Genomic DNA, 21,307 nt, shown 5'->3' with positions numbered 1-21,307 from the left:
CCTCTGACTTCAGTCATGAGGGTTTTTCTCCATTAAGATACTCCACGTTTTGATTTCTCTTACCAAAAGACACGACCTTACACTTCCCCACATGAATATCATATGCCAGGCTTCTAACGAATCACAAAATTTATCCACATCCCCATACAGGATCACAAATGTCCGTCTCCTATTTTCACTTCATCCCCAAACTAGTAAACTTTGCATTTCTCTCCCTCCTCTGGGGCATTAATGTAAATTATGAACAATTAAAGGACAAGAACCAATTGCTGGGGCACCCCTCAGCTTCTATAGGCCACAATTCTGGAAAATGATGTGGAAACTTTTGAAGATTTGAGAACAGTTTAATAAATATGGTTTAAACTGTAAATATTTTGATTGATAATTATTGAAAATAAATACACCTAAATATGTTTGATGAGAAAATGATTTTATTATAATTTGCAGCATTTTAAAATAAATAGATTTCCAAAGCAGAGCTATTTTTAAACACCAGTTTTAAAGATACAAAACTTTAGCGTCAATTGCAAAATTTTCATGTTTATTCCAGAAAAATAAATCTTCACAAGGCCACAGAAATTTCATGGCTTATCATAGGAGCCACTTTAAAAAAGTTTTTACCCAGCCATACCCATCTTAAGCTACAATCCTAACTTCCCAAATGGTATTAAGATATTAAAAGCATAAAATGCTAATTTCCATAAAGTACCCTGTAATTAAATTTTTCATTTATAAATAAAGTAATATTTTCAAATAATTTTATCTCATTTATGACATTACATCAAAATGTCCATCATTACTTAAAAAACACTATTATACAAAATAATGTAAAAATCAAATGTAAAAACAATTTTAAACATTTCCTAACATTTTCAACAAGGATATTTATTCCTTCAATTTAGTGTGGAAAATTACCACATGCAACAAATATTAGATAAACAGTCAAAGTCTTTAACTATCCAAAAATAGCCAAGAGTGGACACATGACTTACAATGAAGCTGTCCATATTCCAAATCCAATTTGTAATGGTCACATTGGCAGTGACCAGGATGTGCAGAGTAGCTACCTGGTAGCCCAACTCCAGCTTGAGCATTGCGCACTGGAATGTAGAAGTGCAGAACTGTATTCCCCTGGAGGTTACCTATAATCTCAGGAAAAAAAAAGCACAGTACTGTCCTTAAAATTTAGAAACTGTATCTAAATTTCGTAGGGTGGGCCATCCTGCCTCACAGTCTTGCTCCACCCATCCCAATCCGAAAAAAAGCCATGGATAGAGTATTGGCCAGGTCTCGAACAACCAGGGTGTAACAAATCCATATATCCCTGATTTAAGTTTTTAATCTTTATTGTGAGTGTCTTGAATATCGTATGTTATGTGGTCTGTCGTTTGTGATCAGGGGGGAGGGAGGGTTAGAAAAAGGGCTCGAAATCTGTGGTAAACCTTGTACCGAAATGATGACTAAATTTGGATGAACGTTGATCACTGCATGAGTTTGAGTTTGAAAACTGATAAATAAACTATTAAAAAATAGCTAAGAGTTAGTAAAAACACTCAGTTGTTTACATCAGCCGGTTTCTTGGGCTTCTCACTTCAACTTTCAGCCATTTATTATTTCTCCTATTCATTAGGACAGACTTAAATCCTGAGTTGATAAATATAAAAACCCTACCGATAGAACTGATTAAATAACTGTTTAACTCTCTGAAGTTTTATGCAAATGTCCTTTGTGAATTGACAACAGCATGATATCACATCAAATGATATGCACCAAAAGCACAATTCTCCCTGCAGGGAACAGTATACTTTGCATCAAGTTCTACCAGTTTGAAGAACTTAGTCTTAAACTTGTAACCACCAAATTGCAACACATTTAAGTTTGTGATCAACCTGCGAAAAAGACAGCAACATTAACAGTTCCTAACTTGAATCAATTCAGAACTTTTTCTACAGTGCTGCCGCATCTGTAAAATACATTGAAGAACTATATTTGCATTTATACATAGTTGCAAATTGATATTGCTTCTCATCACATCTCTAATATATGAAAACGGCCTCATGTTGACACCGAGGTACTTCTGAATCACATGAAGCACAATGAATCAAATTAACATTTAACTTTCAAAGCATGGCTCTCATTATCCTGTGAGGAACCATAATTTTAACCTATTTGTTGAGCATTTTCCAGTTTTGAGATTAATACAAATAGTTAAAGTTACATGGGCAGTAATTTTAAAAAGTTGAAAGTGCCAACAAGTTAGTGCTCAAGTCCCACAAATGGAATTGATCATGGAGGCATTTACACCCACATTAACCATATCAGGATCACTTTTATAAAATGAGACCAATTAAAAAAATGCAAATGTTTTCTCCAAAGTGCTTAATACCTCAAATCATCTAAACACCAGTTTCAGAATACCATTTCTCTGTAATCTCGTGGCAGCTTTTGTAGGAATCATCAAACCTGAATCGTTTAGAAACAATGGAAGATTCTTCAGAAATATTTTCTTTATTTAAGTGTCTGCCTGCTCCAAATGTGGGTGAACGAACAGGATTTTTCTCTTCTGAAGACTTAATGCACTGTATCCCCATCTGTGAAACACGTGGTGTGATTTCAGGTACAGGGTTATTCATCAACTCCTCTGTTCGCAGCCACGGATGGAAAAGACATGCTTCAGCATTTAATCGGTCCCTTCAATATAAATAGATGTGAATTGTTAATTAGTATATTTAATGTACATTATAAATATACCTTTTGTTAGAACTGAGAGTTTCCAGAGGTTACTTTCAACAAAAAAGATTTTGCATCTTCCACAATGATTTAAACTAGTAAAAGAACAATTCTATGGTTGACTAATAAATGGACACTAATTGCAAACTATAGAAATAAAGTAAATTAGAATGTTTTCTGAGCTCTAATCAAAGTACACAATCATGCAGCAACAATGCAATTTGAAACTAAGTTGTTAATTATTCTCCACAAGTGGTGTGTAATCCAGATATTAACTACAGTCAACTTCCTCTTTAATTGGAAAGCAAATCAAAACAGAACAGGTGAAGAGAACATGAGAATGGCTATGTTTATTTCTTTACTTGCAGACTTTATATTGTGACAACCTAACAGATGTACAACTTGAAAGCCCAACCACATTGATCAGTGGGTTTACTTGTCTCCTTAGGAATACAAATGCCAATATAGCCAAAGCATGTCAAGGAAATTGACCGTTTGCTTTCTCATTATATATGCACATCATAGCTTCTTTGATTTCTCTTGCATTTGGCACTCTGTTCCATTTCCTTCCATTCTACCCCTATAATTCCAAGTTATTTTCCAAACTCTTCCCGACTGACAGGTAGTTCATTGAGCAATATTGAAAAATGCATCAATTTAAATTATTGCTGATAATTGAAGTCATGGGAATAAAATAGCAAAACATTCACAGAAAAAAACCCACTAAATTTTAATTTTTGCTTAAAAAATATTAAGCTCCTTAAAAAGTTTAAGAACTTGAACAAAACAATCAACGTCACAAGTCACAACAGTGCAAAACAACATGCCATGGATATTCAGCAAGTCAGACAGGAGGATTGTTGGTCTATGGTGTTGTTGACTTGAGATAAAAAAAATACTCCTAATTCACAAAGGTTTCAGCAGCAGTAGATATTCACCAAGACAAATTGTTACTTAAACAAAAGTTGCTTTTAATCTTTAAACATGAAAGCAGAATCACACTTTAACTTATCACTATTGACTTAACTAACCTAACTTAACCCCCTTCTAATTCTAAGCGCACGTGTATGTAATGTGTGTGCAAGTTTAGAAAAGTTCTTTAATTCACAGTCCAATCTCACCTCTCATTCCTCCAAGTTCACTGGTTACAGGCAATTCTTATACTGGGAACAGAATGTAACATTTATGAAGTTCACCAGGCTTTGGTGCTTGAAAGGTATATATATGGTTACCGCTGTTAGGTCTGCTTTGTTCATGAATGAGTGAGTCAGACACCAGACTGAGTCGAAATCAAGGTTCTTTGTTCTTTATTACCGGATTGTAACACTTACAACTAACAGTGTTAGTTGGAGAAGGGGCATTCTGCCGTTATCAGCAAGTGGTGTTTTTTTTATACCTCAGGATACGTACTTAGTAAATTATCATACCATGACATTGTCCAATGAATAAACTGTTGCTATCCTTCTCTGTTAGTCTGCTGCACATCATTCTTGTTAGTGCAAAGCTTATCTTGAGTGTACAAGGTCACATCTGCATTCTGTTACTCCTTAGTACTGGGTGACTCCTTCTCCGGTCCCATCTCATGATGTTTTTACCTTACACCGCTCAGGAAGGTTTTTGTCAGGTTTTAGAGAGTGATTCATTGTATCCTGATACCCACAACTGATTCCTTTTTTAATCAGCCACTTCAGGGTCTTGCCGAAGAAACTTTCCCCATCAGGGTTTTCCAGATGATAAACTCTTTCTTTCAGGTCACCACAGAGTTCCTTTTGGTTTCTCTTCATTCATGTGAAACATTTAGCAGCCAGTCCTCTCCTCTTAAATGGACCACAGACTGAACTAAGCACTCACAACCCATCTTCCCAATGGGGTTTTTTTCCATAAGTTTGCCAGCTTGTCCTGTTCCAGTCTCAGTTGCTGCTGCTGACTGTAAAACTGCAGAACTGATCTCTCTCTCTGAGAAAAGCCTGTTTGACTTCCTCTCTGCTTGCAAAAACCACCTTAGACCCTCTTAGAACAGCAAGCTGCCACCCAGACAGCCTGGAGTTGCAAACCTACTCCTGAGTTCTTTCATCTGTTGCTTTTCAAAACAACAATCCATTCATGAAGTCTTTTGGGCACTCTCCAAAGCTTTTACAAAGGCTCTCAGAGCTGGCCTGTCTAGCTTGAGCAGAGCTCCAGTATTTTAAATGAGATCTGTTTTGAAATTTTTGTATGTGACCTCCACTTAAAAATCTTCCCCAATTTATCTCCCAAAAACATATCTATATACAATATAAACACAATATAATCTGTCACAATGTTTAAAAAAAATTACAAAATGAAATCTTATTTTAGCCCTAGATCACATCCACTTGTTAAAGAGCATAAAGCCAATCTGTTCTGTTTAGTAAAAACCTCTCCCTCCAATGGCAAAGTTGAAGGTCTAGTTCATGATGAGGTATTTAATGTGATTCAACAAATAGGACATAGAACAGTACAGCAGAGGAACCATCCTTTTGGTCCAATGTCTGTCCCAACACAATGCCAAATTAAACTAAATCTGTTCTGCCCAAACATGATCCAACCTGCTCCATTCCCTGTGAACCCATGTGTCTAACAGCCTCTCAATCATTACTTTTTTTACCACTTCAACATCTTCTTAAACATTCTCCAAATCATAAATGCATGTCCTCTCACATTTTATATTTTTACCACGGGAAAAAAAGCGATTTTAACCACCTCCCCTATCTGTGCCTCTCATAATTTTTACAAACCCAATCAGGTGTCCCTTTGGTCTCTTGCCCCTTTCACACTTGCAAGTGATCCTAGGAATTAACTGCCAATCGGCCTTCAAGGTCTCTAGTGTGAAACCAAAATAAGCTCAACGCTAGCATCAGATGGCATCATCTCTTGCTGGGGATTGACAGCTTGACGCCTAGTTCAATCTCCAGCATCTGCAGAAGCCTGGCGTTGCAATCAGGAAAGTGTGGAAAAACAGGTAAATTGCATCATGGGATTGAAATGACCCAAGTTTTGCGTGAATGCAGGAACATGAATGAAGATTAAAATGAAGGTATAAACTTTGTCATGGGAAAATCCTCAGTGGGAGAGAGAGAGGGGGGGGGAATAAATGGAAATAGCAGACAATTTTAGAACAGCTTGGGAAAGTTGGTAGCGCTATAGCGCACAATTTATAAAGACCGTGGGGGAAAAAAGCAATGGCAGACCTGACTTCCCAGAATGCTGTGCGGCATAGAAAGCCCTCTATAAATGCTCCATCCATGCAGCTGGGCATGCAGCCCTTACTCTGCTGCATGGAATTCTGGGAGGGCAGGTCTGCTATCGCTTCTCCCCTCCCCCCCCCATGGTATTTATAAATTGTACACGATATTGCTACCAACTTTCCCACGCTATATACATTGTGCGCTATAGCGCTACAAACTTTCCCACCCGGTTTAAAAATGGTCTGCTGTTACTATTTATTGCTAGCACTTTCCCACGGTCCCTTTTAAAGGTTTATATAGGTCAGCACAGCAACAGGGGCTGAAGGGCTTGCACTGTGCTGTGCATAAAGCTTAATTGTGTTATAATTAGGCATGATTAATTTTGTTCAAATACAGGATCATAATACATTGATCAGGATTTAGGGCAGGTCCACCACCATTCAACGTGTCATGGCATCCCCAGTGGAAGGTGGAACAGTCCTAACCCCGAGGATGGGGAAGCTAAAGTTGCTTTTACACCTACCTATAATTTGTCTACTCGTTGGTTCCTCTATCTTCTGATGATTATTGGGAGGCCAAAAATGTAATCCCATCAAAGTAACTGCAGCTTTCTTATTTTTGAGTGTTATTCATATACTCTCAGTGAATGAGCTCTCCAGTACATCCTTTCTGAATGCAGTTGTGACATTCTTCCCAATCAGTAATGCAATCCCTCCAACTCTTTTTACCACGCTCGCTATCAAGCCAAAAGCACCAAAACCCAGGAGCATTGAGGCCAGTCCTTTTTCTCTTGCAGCCAGTTCTCTCTAACACACTCAATATCATAGTTCCACCTACTAATTCAAGCTCCAAATTCATCTGTCATATTCATAATAAAACCAAATAGGATATCTTCAGACTGCTTCATTAAACCAATATTAATTTTTAAATTGAAAATCAAAATTGCTGTAATTTCTTTTTGAAATTTATCAAAAATTGTGCTTTCTGGAGAGAAAGAAGAAATTTGTGACTTTGTAAAGTCTAACCATATACTCACACAGGTTTTTTCACAAGAAGTTGCTGAATAAATTCAACTGCTGTTTTAGAGATGCCTTCAAATACCTCATTTGAATAATCAACATTAACTTGTGAGATATTAAGAAAAGTTTCTTGTTTATCTTCACCCTGAAACGGTGACTTTCCTGTAAGCATCATGTACACCAACACTCCTATGCTCCTGCAAATCATGAGAGCAAGTTTATTGATCATAATGTTACACATATCGTGCACTTGTGCATTGAAGACATCTCTTTCAAATACAAATAATTATAAGAGCCTTAAGACAAACCTAACAACCCTCAGTTTTAGATGACTATACTAAATGAGGTAACAAGAATATATTAGTTCAATTAAAATTGTAAATAGTAACAACCCTCCAAACTGTTACAAACTGCATATTTGTGAAACAAGACAAATCTCAGTTAATGATGGGTCGATTTGCAGCTATGGTAGTGGCTACTTGTTCATTATTAATCTGAATATTGATGCAATCAGCCAGCAGGTGAGAATGGTTGATAATTATTGATTGAGCAAAATGGATTGATATTACAGTGGTCGCCCCTTATTTGCGGTTTCGCTTTCTGTGGTTTCAGTTACCCATTGGTTTAAAAATACAGTACAGATCATATTCAGATAAACTGTTGCGGTATCACAGCGCTTGTGTTCAAATAACTTTTTTTATTATAATTGTTCTATTTTATTATTAGTTATTGTTAATTTCTTATTATATCTAATTTATAAACTTTATCCTAGGTCTGCATGCATAGGAAAAAATATTGTATATATAAGGTTCAGTACTATCCAGTTTCAGGCATCTGCTGGGGGTCTTGGAAAATATCCTCCATGGACAAGTCAAAATTTATCTATCACAGATTTTGCAAGAATGAAATAACACTAAGGAAACATGTGACCTTTGTTATTTATGAAGCTTATAATACAAGCCTATCAAAATATCTTCCCTATTTTTGAGATCTATCCTTAGTGGCTCTCAAAGTGCATTTAGAATCAATGAGGTATTAGGGTTCTTATTTAAACAAAGTATCTATCTTGATCAATCTTCCCATCAGATGCAAAACACATTTACACCGCATACATTCAATAGCTGGATAGGCTACACTAAGACCATTTTCAACACTATCAATTTTTACTTCCATTTGGAATGATGCAAGTGAGTACAAAAGAACAACACATGCCTAATGGTCAGAGCAATATTGCAGTTGATTCTCAGTAAAACTCAGGAAGTAACAAACAAACTCTGAAGTTAGAGTGCCATGTCAGTGTGGAGGCAAAAGATTAGAAATGGAAGAAGTGACAATATCAATTGCAGAACCTTCAAGGACAGAACACATGCAAGGCATCAATGCAGATATTTACCATGCATTAAATTTAGCTCACTTCCCTTTTTGTACTATTAAACATTTTAGATACTAGACATTTTTATTCCGACATGACTTAACATACCACATGTCTGTTTTTGTGGAGATTGGTTCGTAGTTCAAAATTTCAGGAGCTGCCAAAGATATTAAATTGGTATGAGCAAATCATGAAATGATCAGTGGAATGCTGAACTTTTAGGACAAAATCTGTATAGGAAATCTGCCCCTTATGCAAACTTGTCCTCAAAATAGAAGTTTATTATAATGCTCTTCCCATTAAAAAAGTTATTAAGACCCCAGTTTTTAAGTGTTCTTGTTCTGAGCCAAAGTTAAACAAATTGGGATACATAAAAAAGGAGCAAGAGGATTTAACCCTCCCCAACTCATCCAAGAATCCTATTCTATTTTGCTGACACAAACCACCAAGCTTCATGCAAATAATTGCAAATTCTTAGATGATAACAACTCAGGGCAATAAGATTAGTACAATAAAACCATCCAATTTAGCTTATTGCTGGAATAATTAAAACTACATTTCCCTCTTTCTTCTCCACAATACCAGATGAGTTTCAAATATTTCAACACTTCCTCATTCACAAGATCACAATATTCATTTTCCCAGCTTAAAAGTAATGGAAAACTAGTCTGATTTCAATGGTTGAAGAAGTATTTCCAAATTTGGAATATATTACTTTGGTGACCAGAAGTCTAGATGCTTGTTGTCTAAAGTAAAAACATAGTGCTGGAAATACTCTTCATATCATGCATTATCTATGGAGAAGAAATAGACAAAGTTTCAAGTCAATAACCATGCATCAGAACATTCATTGCAACCAGTGAGTAATTTGATGTCTTGTCAATGAAAATCCTTTAAAGAAAAGGTTCCATTGTTCCACTAAAGCTTCTGCTGCCTCAAATAGTGAAATGGAAAGGGTTCCATTAAAAAGGAAAGTAACAAATTTGATTACTATATTTGCAAAATGAACCACACCAATGGTTTATTAACAATAAATGATACTGATTATATTATCCAGAGATTATCCATAGACCACTTGCGGATATACCCCAAATTGCAAGCAATCCTCCTGGAAATACCACACTCTTTCATCATTGCAGTCAAAATCGTGGAACATCCTCAGGAAATGGTAACAGGAAATGGTTTTACATTTGCAAAGAATATAAAGTGAGCGAGTAAATGACATTTCTGCCAACAATGCCTGCATCTCCAAAACAAATAATTTCAAGTGCATAGTTGGTAATATATCCACTATGTGCAGAGGGAAGTAGTACTCAAAAGAATACATAGCACAATCATGCTTCAGCTCAAACTGAGCATTATCACTCTCCACGTGGAGAAAAGAATTGGTACAATACAACTCAAAATAGTATACAAATTTGATCATTTAAAATTATCTTACCAATGTACTCTGGAGTTCCTGTGATTTCTCTTAATTCGCCAACACTACCAACTCTCCTGGACAAGCCAAAATCAACTATCTTTATATCACCTAATGGTGATGAGCTAGTAAGTAAGATATTCTGAGGCTATATAAAAACAAAAACAACATTTTATTATTTTTTGTGCTTCATAGTAAATTATATCTGTGGCAAATTGTATCATCTCAAAAGACCAAGTTATGAAGAGGTTTGCTTGTATGATGCTTTCTGCCTACATTTGTAAAATTCCTATATAGAAATAGATAAATGACCTAATATTGCATTAAAAGGTTATATCGCCATAAAGCTATACAAAATTTCTCACTGCAAGTTCAGAAGGTAAATAAATTGAGACTTGGGAAGTCACTAGATTCTGAGATGCCAAGCTCAAGCAAGCAAATCAAAACAAAAAGGCTCTGGACAAACAGTAGTAAGATAATTAAAACTATCACCCACCTCAGTCATCATGCTGCCAAATAAAAAGACAAATTGCCATTTAGCCCACAGAATGATTAGAAAAAAGAAATCCATACAAGTTTTGTTTAAAAATCCCTAGTTGCTTTCATTTCTTCTCCTTAGTGACATTTTAGAAAATGTGGCACAGGATCTTGTGTTCCAGAACGACACATTTGAAAAAGCACAAAATAGTTGGATTTGGATATTCAAAAGTTTTGTAAGTGAATGCACAGGCCAATTATCAACCCAAGTATGGGTAACTAATCCAGCGAGAAAGTTCATCAGGGTTGGTATCTTTTGTATAGCTAAGAGATTTACAGACTGCACAATGGTTGAAAATATTGAAAAATTATAAAGCAATGAACACAACATCATTTACACCAAGTCAAAAAGGAGTAGCATCTAAAAAATAAAAGCCTTGCATTGTTGGCTTGGCACAGAATTTCAAAATCCAATATTGATTGGAAATGTAATATTTTTAGCATGTTCTAGGACACAATACAGGTACACAATCCTTTACCTGGACATCTAAAATCCGGAAAGCTCCAAAATCTGGCAAATGGAGAGAGAGACCGGCAGCGCAAGTCGGGCAGGCGAGGGGGAGAGACCGGCAGCGCAAGTCGGGCGGGCGAGGGGGAGAGACCGGCAGCGCAAGTCGGGCGGGCGAGGGGGAGAGACCGGCAGCGCAAGTCGGGCGGGCGAGGGGGAGAGACCGGCAGCGCAAGTCGGGCGGGCGAGGGGGAGAGACCGGCAGCGCAAGTCGGGCGGGCGAGGGGGAGAGACCGGCAGCACAAGTCGGGCGGGCGAAGGGGAGAGACCGGCAGCGCAAGTCGGGCGGGCGAGGGGGAGAGACCGGCAGCGCAAGTCGGGCGGGCGAGGGGGAGAGACCAGCAGCACAAGTCGGGCGGGCGAAGGGGAGAGACCGGCAGCGCAAGTCGGGCGGGCGAGGGGGAGAGACCGGCCGCGCAAGTCGGGCGGGCGAGGGGGAGAGACCGGCAGCACAAGTCGGGCGGGCGAAGGGGAGAGACCGGCAGCGCAAGTCGGGCGGGCGAGGGGGAGAGACCGGCAGCGCAAGTCGGGCGGGCGAGGGGGAGAGACCAGCAGCACAAGTCGGGCGGGCGAAGGGGAGAGACCGGCAGCGCAAGTCGGGCGGGCGAGGGGGAGAGACCGGCAGCGCAAGTCGGGCGGGCGAGGGGGAGAGACCGGCAGCGCGACTGGAAGCGGGTGGGGGGTGGATACAGCAGCACAATTCAGGTAGGCTTAAATCTGCCTTTCCAATATCCAGAAAAATCCAAAATTCGGAACACACTGTCCCCCCAAGGGTTCCGGATAAAGGATTGTGTACCTGTAATACATTTTAGGGATTTAAATTGCTCAACAATTATTCACATTTAATCTGCAATAAAATGAAGGGCAGAGAACAAGGGTCAAAATTTCATGAATTATTCTGATCAGGTTTACTGGTTGCTGATTGATTTTTAAAATTGTGCAAATTTTGCGTATGCAGTCCACAAATGATTTCAACATTTAACCAATTATGTCAATTGGGCAAAAAATTTTTTAAGCAATCATGCAAAATGAGTTAAACATAGCCATCATCTCCTGTTCCAAACCAAGTGAATTACAACCCCAAATATGTTGCATTAATCTTAACTACCAGTATTCCCGAAGGTTCACTATAATCTGTCAAAGGCCAACATCAGTGACTCATCAAGGAAGCATTACTTCTCATAAATGCATGCACCCATAGATAGGAACGTGAACATAGCTAACAGAAAATCCCTAAATGACAAGCTATTTTACAACACATTTTACACTGCGCAAAAAGCTAAATCTACCAGAGTACTTTATGTATTTGCCTTCCCATGTTCTGTAACTACTTAAAAAAAATCTTAACCACAAATAAAACACCATACTTTTAATCTAAAATCTTGATCAACAGAATATTTTAATCAAACAAAGAAAACTCCAGAGGTTACACAGCAATAAAAAAAATACTTGGCCCAATCTACGCTGGTGTTTATGCTCTATATAAATTTCTCATCCTTCATTTCTCAACAAAACACTCAATTCCTTGGGAAGTTTTACCCAACAAAGCAGAATTTATTAAGGTATGGCAAACCTTAATTTGATATCCTACTGATCAAGCATTGCTTTATATTATTTACCATATAACTTTGATAATCCAGCAGCCTTGGGAATTCAGTAGTATCAGATCAAGGTTTTATGGACAATTAGATATTTTATTAATGCCCAAATGCACTTTTAATTATTTTTCTTTCACATGTTACACAGGAATACAATAAGTTTAACAGTAGCAGAAAATGCACAAGATTCAAGCCCCTGGTACTTTGGATCCCCAACCCTGGCCTGGGTCATGTACACAACCCAGACAGACCCTTGACCTGACCAAATTCCACACCTGCAGCTCCGGCCAAAGACCCTGCTTGCACTCTAGACAACTCCCTCCCCACTCTGCCACTCTCGTTTGGAATAATTTTCAGATTGCTAAAAGTTCTGAACAGGTGCTACATTTTAATTTTACTGCATTCCTCCTACACCACCAAAACTTCTCTCCACAATTTATCTTAATTAAAAGGCACTAGACAGAAAGAGCAAATTTCAATGAAATAATGCAAGCTAATAAAAAAATTACAAAATGTCATCCTTTATTGACACCTAATATTTAAAAACCACAATGGAAATAGAATACACAAACATTTTTTTAAAATAAGTTTCCACTTTCAAATTGGTTTGCTAATGCCTCATTCATGGCATTTTTTTTGTATACGACCCACCACCAAACAAAGTTAAATCATACCTTTAAGTCTAGGTGGACAATATTGTTTCGGTGTAGGAATGCTACTCCTTCAAGGGTCTGTTGAAGGAGCCTGATCACTTCCTTTTCTGTGGGAGCTTCCTCTCGGTCAGCCACACAAAGATTAAAGATTTCCCCTCCTGCAGCACTGAGAGAATGATGACACTGTAAATCCAATTCTGACTGATTTTGCGAATTATCTTAATTCTGACCACTGAGGACCATTTGCCCAAGTTTCTTATTAGAACAAAATCTTCAGATTTTTAAGTTTCTCCTTAGCCTTTTGCAGGGCACAATCAACAACTCTTGAGTTCTTCACTCTTTTCTCTTGCTTATTTAAGACAAGATCTTGACCACATTAAGTATGGCACCCCTAAGTGTCTAATAGTGTATAAGGTTTAACAAGCTTCTCATAACTTCCTTTTATACTGTATGCCTTCATTTGGGTTTGATAAAGAGCCTTCACAACTGGCCCCTAATCATTTACAAAAGTAAATTTACCTCTCACTTTCCTGTTGTTTTCAAAATCCAGCATTTCACACTTCTTTGCTTTATATTCAACTTCTCATAACCCTCTTGTCAATCTATGCCCGCCTGAAGTTTACAATGACTTGCATTTTCAAGGTGTACCTGCATCGAGTCTGAAAATTTGCCAATTATTCATTGCTATTTTTCTACAAATCTCACAAAATTTTATACCCATTTTGCCACTGTCATGTTAAACCCAGATAATTCAATTTTGTTATTCAGTCTATTATTTATTGCTTTCACTGCTTCTCAGCCATGATATTCCACTTTGACAATGAGATAACACAAGATGGAGGAAAAAAACCTGAATCCATTTAAAAAAAAGAAAAAAAATGTAAAGTTCCACTGGTTTTAGAACCACATAGCACAAGAGGTTATTCATCCAATCTAATTTTTTTTAAAAATCAGAAAAAGCTGAAACCTCAGAAGGTCAAGCTATATCCTTTGAAAGACCAAAGTTAAGTCTAATATCATTAGTTCTGACTCAAGGTCTTCAACTCTTTCTCTTCCCACTGACCTGCTAAGTATTTCCAGCATTTTCTGCTTTAATTTCCAGCTTCTTTAATTTTATTTTAATTTCCATTCATCTCATCATTTAACTCAACAAAAAATCCAATTAAAACTACCAGTACTTAAACTTTCTCTTTACGACTGACTAGCATTTCTCTCACCTTTTATAACGTGGCATTTAATTCCATTACAACTTTTCAAATGAGTCCAGTGGTTTTACAAAAATGCCACAAATCATTCAACAGAAAGTCTATTTTTTTTTGTTTTATGAACTCTCATATTTAAATTTGAAGACAGTAAAAGGCTATTTTGGCCCACGAGTCCATGCTGCCCAATTTACACCCAATTAACCAACACCTCTTGTATGTTTCGAACAGTGGGAGTCACGGAGAGAGCTTACAAACTCTTTACAGACAGCACGGAATATGAATCCTGATCTCATCCACTGGCACTGTAAATGCATTGCGCTGACCGCTATGCCAACCATGCAGTTTGTTCAGTGAAGATTAACACTTACTATTCTAACACAAGGATGATTTCGTTATTTGTTTCATACACCTCATACAGGTCGATCACACGTGGATTTGACTTCACCATTTCAAGGACAGCAATTTCATGAATGATGTCAGATTTACAATCCAGTCCACGACGCCGCTTCTTCAGGAATTTAGCTGCATATTCTTTGCCAGTCGCTTTTTCTGCACATTTTCTCACGACAGCAAATTTGCCTCTGCCAAAACAAAGGGTCAAAGATTGAAATGGGTAATCATATAATTAGTCTTAAACACCAAGGACTAAAATTTCCAGAAAAAAAGTTATTTTTTCACCTTTTATGCTTCATTTATAATATCTATCCCCAGTAACTGGAGTTTGTTTTAAAATGAAGTGAAGCATTTGTGGTAGCAAAATCCTTGAACAGCTCAAGCAGCTACAACAACTCCAGCAGAGGACCCATAAGCCAGATAAAGACCCAACCATGTGGATGCGGGGGTGAGGGATACAGGTCAAGGTGAGATACCAGGACCTGAGGCTTCCCCTCCCTACCATCCTCCTGGCCAATGTACAGTCCTTGGAGAACAAACTTGATGAACTCCAAGCCAGACTTCAACATCAGAGAGACATCAGGGTGTGCTTTATGGAAATCTGGCTAAACGTGGACATTCCAGACACGGCGCTGCAGCCCTCCATTGCGCTGATTGAACACTGACACCTGGAAAATCCAAGGGAGGCTGTGTTTGTGTCATCATCAATTCATCTTGGTGCACAGACTTGATGGTCATGTTCCAGTCCTGCTCCCCTGCCCTAGAACATCTGGCAATCAAGTGTCACCCGTTCTACCTACCGAGGAAGTTCACCTGCATCATCCTGGTTGCAGTGTACCTTCCACACCAGGCCAACGTCAGGTTGGCACTGGAGGGACTGAGCACTGTGATAAAAAGCCATGAGACAGCACATCCTGATGCTTTGCTGATCATTGTGGGAGTCTTCAATTAAATCAACCTGAAGAAGTCTCTGACAAACCAGCCCCAACACGTCACATGCAAGACCAGGGGAAATCAACACATTCGACCACTGCTACACCACCTTGAAAAACACACACCAAGTCATACCACAACCACACTAAGTATGATAACCTGGCTGTACTTCTACTCCTAGCATACAAGCAGAGACTGAAGACCACAGCACCAGTGGTCGAGGGAGGCAAAGGAGCGTCTGCACAAATGCTTTGAATCATGGACTCGAATATATTCAAGAAATCACTCATAGACTTGAATGAATATGCAACAGATGTCACTAACTTCAAGACTTGCGTGGATGAGTATTGTCCATGTGCTAATACCCAGTATTCTCCAACCAGAAGCCCTGGATGAATCAGAGAATCTGCAACATGCTGAGGACGAGAACAAGGCCATTTAAGGCAGGGGATCTAGATCTTTACAAAAAGTCCAGGTATGACCTGCAGAAGGCCATCTCCAAACCAAAGTGGCAATTCTGGAAGAAGGTAGAGATAGGTACACACCAGCTAAGGCAGGGAGTAAAGGCCATTACAGCCTACAAAGTGATGCTTCACTACCCGATGAGCCAAACACCTTCTATGCCTGCTTTAAGAAGAACCACCAATCAGTGCCTACTAGAATCCCTGAAAAGGCTGAGGACCCTGTGATATCGATCTCTGATGGCGACATCAGAACATCATTCGAGGGTGAACGCTCACAAGGCCTCGGGCCCTGATGACATACATGGCAGGGTCCTGAAAATCTGCGTCAACCAAATAGCCGGAGTGTTCATGGACATTTTCAATCTCTCATTGAGGCAACTAGAGGTTCCCACCAGTTTCAAAAGGGCATCAATGATCCCAGTACCCAAAAGTATTGAATAATCAATGAACCAAAGACACTGCCTTATTTTTCAAGCACTATTATTGTTATCTCATTTTTTAATATAGTAAAGTTGTAAGATGCCACTAAACACCAAATTTCATGACTTGTTCATGACAATAAATCCTGATTTTGATATCACAAAAGAGACTTTGGCATTTTGAAATCTTATATTAAACTGGTAGAGGATGAACAGATGAAGCCCTCTATCTAAATCTTACTGTTAGATGAAAGCGTTTATAATTTTCAAATATCTTGCTAGAAGGGGAAGAGATGCCTTTTGTCTTACACTTCTCGAATAACATTTCTAGTTCTGCTTTCTCATTTTGAAAACGAATATTAATCGATGTTCTTGCCTCCTCCTCACAGGGGAAGATGTGTCTGGTAGTTGGATCCTGTTTTAAGTACCGGAAATTCCAGAGGATAAGGTGTTGGATGCAGAGGCTGTTGGGGTGGTAGGTGAGGACAAGGGGAATCCTGTTTGTTACATCTGGGAGCAGAGGAGGCCAGGGCAGATGAGTGGGAAATGGAGATGATGGTGGTGGAGGGGAAGCCACATTTGTGGAAGGCGGAAGCCATTTGAGAAGATTTGGACAGGAAGACATCATCTTGGAAATTGATCCAGCAGAGACAAAGAAATTGTGAGAAGGGAATAGAATCCTTGCAGGGGACAGGGTGTGAGGAAGTGCAGTCGAGGTAGTTCTGGGAGTTGCTGGGTTTGTAATACATTATGGTGGAAAGGTAGTCTCCCAAGATGGAGACCGAGAGATCCAGGAAGGGGAGAGTGTTGTTGGAGATGGACCAGGTGAGTTTGAGATCAGGGTGGAAGTTGGCTGCGAAGGGGATAAAGTTGACAAACTCATGACAGGTGCATGAGAAAGCCCTGATATAGTCATTGATATACCGGAGGAAGAGTTGTGGGATCTTACCTGTGCAGGCTTGCAGCATGGATTGTCCAAAATGCCCACAAACAGACAGGTGTAACTTGGGCAAAAAATGCAAAATGCTGGAGAAACTCAGCTGGTCAGTGTCCTTTATGTAGCAAAGATAAGGTAAAAATATACAGCCAACATTTTGGGCTTGAGCCCTTCATCAAGTTATGAGAGACTGTCAATAAGTGTCTGAACAAAAGGATGGGGGGGGTGGCAAAGGCAGATGATAGGTGGAGAAGGGAGGGAGGGAGGGGATAGCAGTAAACAGATGGCTTGGTTGGTGGAGGGGAAGGGAGGGAAAAAGTGGAAAGGGAGGGAAAAACTGGAAAGGGGAGGGGAAAGAAAAGACAAGCTAGTTAGCAGAAAGCAGAGAAGTCAATGTTAATGCCATTTGGCTGGAAAGTGCCCAGACGGATGGAAAAGTACACAAGGCCATGGACAGACATGCGAGCATGGGAGTGTGACTCAGAATTGAAATGGTTGGCTACTGGAAGGTCTTTGTTGTGATGGAGGGAGCGGAAGTGCTCAGCCAATCTGTAACCGGTTTCTCCGATGTAGAGAGGGCGTCGGATGCAGTAAATCTGCAAATGAAGTGTACCCATGGCTACTCCTTTGATTTGGAGGAAGTGAGAGGAATTAAAGGAGAAGATGTTTAAAATGAGGACAAGTTCTGCCAGGCAGAGAGGGAGATGGTAGAGGGTGACTGGTCAGGTCTCTGGTCCAGAAAGAAGCAAAGTGCTTTGAGACCTTCTATATGGGGGATGGAGGTATAAAGGGATTGGACATACATTATGAAGATGAGGTGGTTCAGTTTGGGAAACCTGAAGTCATTGAAGTGATGGAGGGTATGAGGTATCACAGATGTAGGTGGGGAGGGATTGGACGAGGGAAGAAAAGAGAGTCAAGATAAGATGAAACTAGTTGTGCGGGGCAAGAGCAAGTGGAAATACAAACTAATTTTCAAATTAAATTCAGAGAAATTGCCTTGTGTGGCCAGGAAGTGCATAGCAGAAACATGGAAGTCTGACTTGCATCTGCTCATGGATAGACAGTCTTCAGAGATGAATAGCTGCATCCCAGTTGAAAAGGTCACATATAATCTCAGGAAGGAATATAACACCTTTCTCAAAATCGGCTACCCTATTTAGAGCATATAGGTACCTCAATGGCTAGCCAGTAGACCCTTATAAACTCTGTGGTATTATCATGTAGTATTATATTTTACTATTTACAGACAATAGGATGCTTTTTTGTGTTTTCTTTCTTCCTTCTTTCTCTGTTTAATTGGATGTATAGAGGGGAGGGAGTTGGTTGGAGGGGTTCTCTTGATGTTTTGTATTTGGTATGATTGTTAAATATATGTAAAATGATAAATAAAATCTAACAAAAAAAAGCAAGCAGAAAGAATAGATGGTTGGGTTTATGAATCTTGGGTAAAAGATAGAAACGAGCAGTGCAGGGATGGAAGACAATGAGGTTGGAGGCTGTGGGAGGGAGGTGACCAGAGGTGAGGAGGTTGGAAATGGTGTTGGAGATGGTGGCTTGATGAGCTGTTATGGGGTTCTGTGGAAGTGTCTGAGAGCTGTCATCTGGCCTCAGCAAGCGAGAGGTCAGTGTGTCAGACCACAACAGCAGCACGCTTGTCTGTGAGTTTGATGGTGATTGTCTGGAGAGAGCAGAGGCCAGAGTGTTTGGAGGAGTAAGATTGGAATAACAGAGGCAAGTGGTGAAGTTTAGACAGTTCACGTCTTGGCGGCAAATAGAAATAAAAAGATCCAGAGCAGGCAGCTGGTCAGGACGAGGTGTCCAAGAATAATATAACCCTTTCTTTCAATACAATAGTAGTTGCCTGAAAAAGCTGCAGTCACACAAAACTGAACAGCCCAACTGTTATGGCAAAAAGCAAGTGAACTGTGTAAATCAACAGTCAAAAAAAATTTGACCGAGGAAGATATTTGAACAAGAATAAACTCCCAAGAATTGCAAATAGCTGCAAGAACATCTAAAAATACATGAGGAAAAAGAGTAATAAAAATGAACATGGTGCTCCAATACCTGAGACTGGGCAATTAACAATGCAGACACCCTCTCCTCCACCAACTTCCACCCCCCCATCCTACCTTTTGACTCCTTTCCTCTCGTTCAGACTTTCTTTCTCCTCCCTTTTCCCTCTGGCTCCTTTCACAGAGCCAAAATCAATCCTCACTTTTCCTCCAATGTATCCAATTAGCATCTTTAGTCTAGGCTCTTCCCCTCCCTTTCTCTTCCCAAGTCCTTATTCAGACACCTGCCTGCTTTTTTTGCTGATCCCCTGAAGAAGGGCTCAGGCACAAAACATAATACATCTTTACCTCATCCAGATGCTGCAAGACCAGCTGAGTTCCTTCAGCACTTCAATATGTTTCTACAATTACAGCGTCGACAAACTTCCATGTTTCATTTCAATTAACAAGGAAATGATCAAAACTTTAAAGAATATACATCAGCTTAAGAGACTAGAGTCACTATTAGAAGAAAAATAGGTGCTTTATGGCAATCCCCAAGGTTTGATTGAGGTCCCAAAAGTGGTAACGTCCAAGAAAACTAGATCCATAGGTGATCGTTCAACCTTGACGTTTTGGTGTGATCACACCAAAGTCTAACTTGTGCTTCAACCTCCCTCAAATCATCAAGACCAACAAAGAAACGTCTTTGAAGTATTCACCTCCTACGTGACAACTGCCATCAATGAGGACTAATACATCTTACAGGTTAACTCTTCCTGCTCACTCTGATGAATTAGAAAACGTACACTCTAAAGTCCCCAAATAGTAGCACGAAACTTCCCCAATACACGAAAAGGCAACAAGCCAAATAAATTCGGGGAGGGACGCCCTGATCCCTGGGTCTTCGATTCAGCGCCTGGTTCCCTCCCAGTTGAGGTGGGAAGGCAGGAACCTTGACGCTGTGGGGCCGAAGTGAAGTGTCGGCCAAGAACAACGAGGTCCGAGGTCCTGTATAAAGACGTGGAGCCCGGCCGATCCCGGCTATTTCACACCGAGTGAATCCAAGTTTCCCCAAATCATTTCCACTCCAACAAACACAAAAGGCCCAGGCGAAACGATTCCCCGCGCATCGAGCCGACTTTCGCCGCCACGTGGCTGACCTGCCCAGCTCCTTCGGCGTCACCGTGTAGCGGTCGTGGAAGGAGCCGGTGGCGAAAACGGTCTGGATGCGACTGAGCAGGACGGGCTGCTTGTCCCTGTCCGCCATCCTCTTACACCGATTCTCGCCCATTGCCGACAACCTCGCAGCGGGGGACGGACGGACGGACGGACCCGTCCGCCGCCTTCAATCCCGTGGGTCTTTGGGAAACGACCTCCTCCTCCGAGCAGCGCCTTCCCCGCCGGCCGGTGCTGCTCCAACTCAGCCCCGGACGGCCGAGCCCGCGCGCATGCGCGCTCACTCCGCGAGCGCCACTCAGCAGCACTTCCCGTTCGCCGGCCAACGGTTTTCCCCGGGCCGCCGGCAAAGGCGCCAACCTCCCTCCAGATTAAACCCCTCCCGAAAACCCTCGGCTGGGAGACCCTGGGGTTGGAAAGGCAGCGGATCCGTTCCGTGCTGGGAGATCGCAGTCCTGCTCAGGAAAGTCCACATTTCCAATTTGGGAGTGGGGGGAGGGAGAGGAGGAGCCGCTGCAGGGGGGGAGGAGCCGCTGCAGGGGGGGAGGAGCCGCTGCAGGGGGGAGGAGCCGCTGCAGGGGGGGAGGAGCCGCTGCAGGGGGGGGAGGATCCGCTGCAGGGGGGGAGGAGCCGCTGCAGGGGGGGAGGAGCCGCTGCAGGGGGGGAGGAGCCGCTGCAGGGGGGAGGAGCCGCTGCGGGGGGGGAGGAGCCGCTGCGGGGGGGGAGGAGCCGCTGCA

General features: G+C 40.7%; 1 protein-coding gene across 2 annotated transcripts; it reads right to left on the bottom strand.

Annotated features, from left to right (window-relative positions):
* Window positions 1-413: 413 nt before the first annotated feature.
* On the bottom strand, window positions 414-21,064 carry LOC138761817 (serine/threonine-protein kinase 17B-like). 2 transcript variants are annotated; one of them, XM_069934598.1, is made up of 7 exons: window positions 20,555-21,064; window positions 14,617-14,829; window positions 13,065-13,209; window positions 9,769-9,895; window positions 8,436-8,484; window positions 6,973-7,152; window positions 414-2,691 (listed from the first exon to the last, which is right to left on the bottom strand). In XM_069934598.1, the coding sequence occupies exons 1-7, from the start codon at window positions 20,683-20,685 to the stop codon at window positions 2,397-2,399; spliced, it is 1,140 nt and encodes a 379-aa protein (XP_069790699.1). In that variant the 5' UTR covers window positions 20,686-21,064; the 3' UTR covers window positions 414-2,396. The 2 variants fall into 2 exon arrangements, with proteins under 2 accessions (XP_069790699.1, XP_069790700.1); XM_069934599.1 differs by lacking the exon at window positions 20,555-21,064 and adding an exon at window positions 14,927-15,184.
* Between the last annotated feature and the right edge of the window lie 243 nt (window positions 21,065-21,307).

Source organism: Narcine bancroftii, chromosome 4, assembly GCF_036971445.1.
Source record: "Narcine bancroftii isolate sNarBan1 chromosome 4, sNarBan1.hap1, whole genome shotgun sequence".
NCBI classification, from domain to species: Eukaryota; Metazoa; Chordata; class Chondrichthyes; order Torpediniformes; family Narcinidae; genus Narcine; species Narcine bancroftii.
This window is presented reverse-complemented; position numbering and strand designations above follow the sequence as displayed.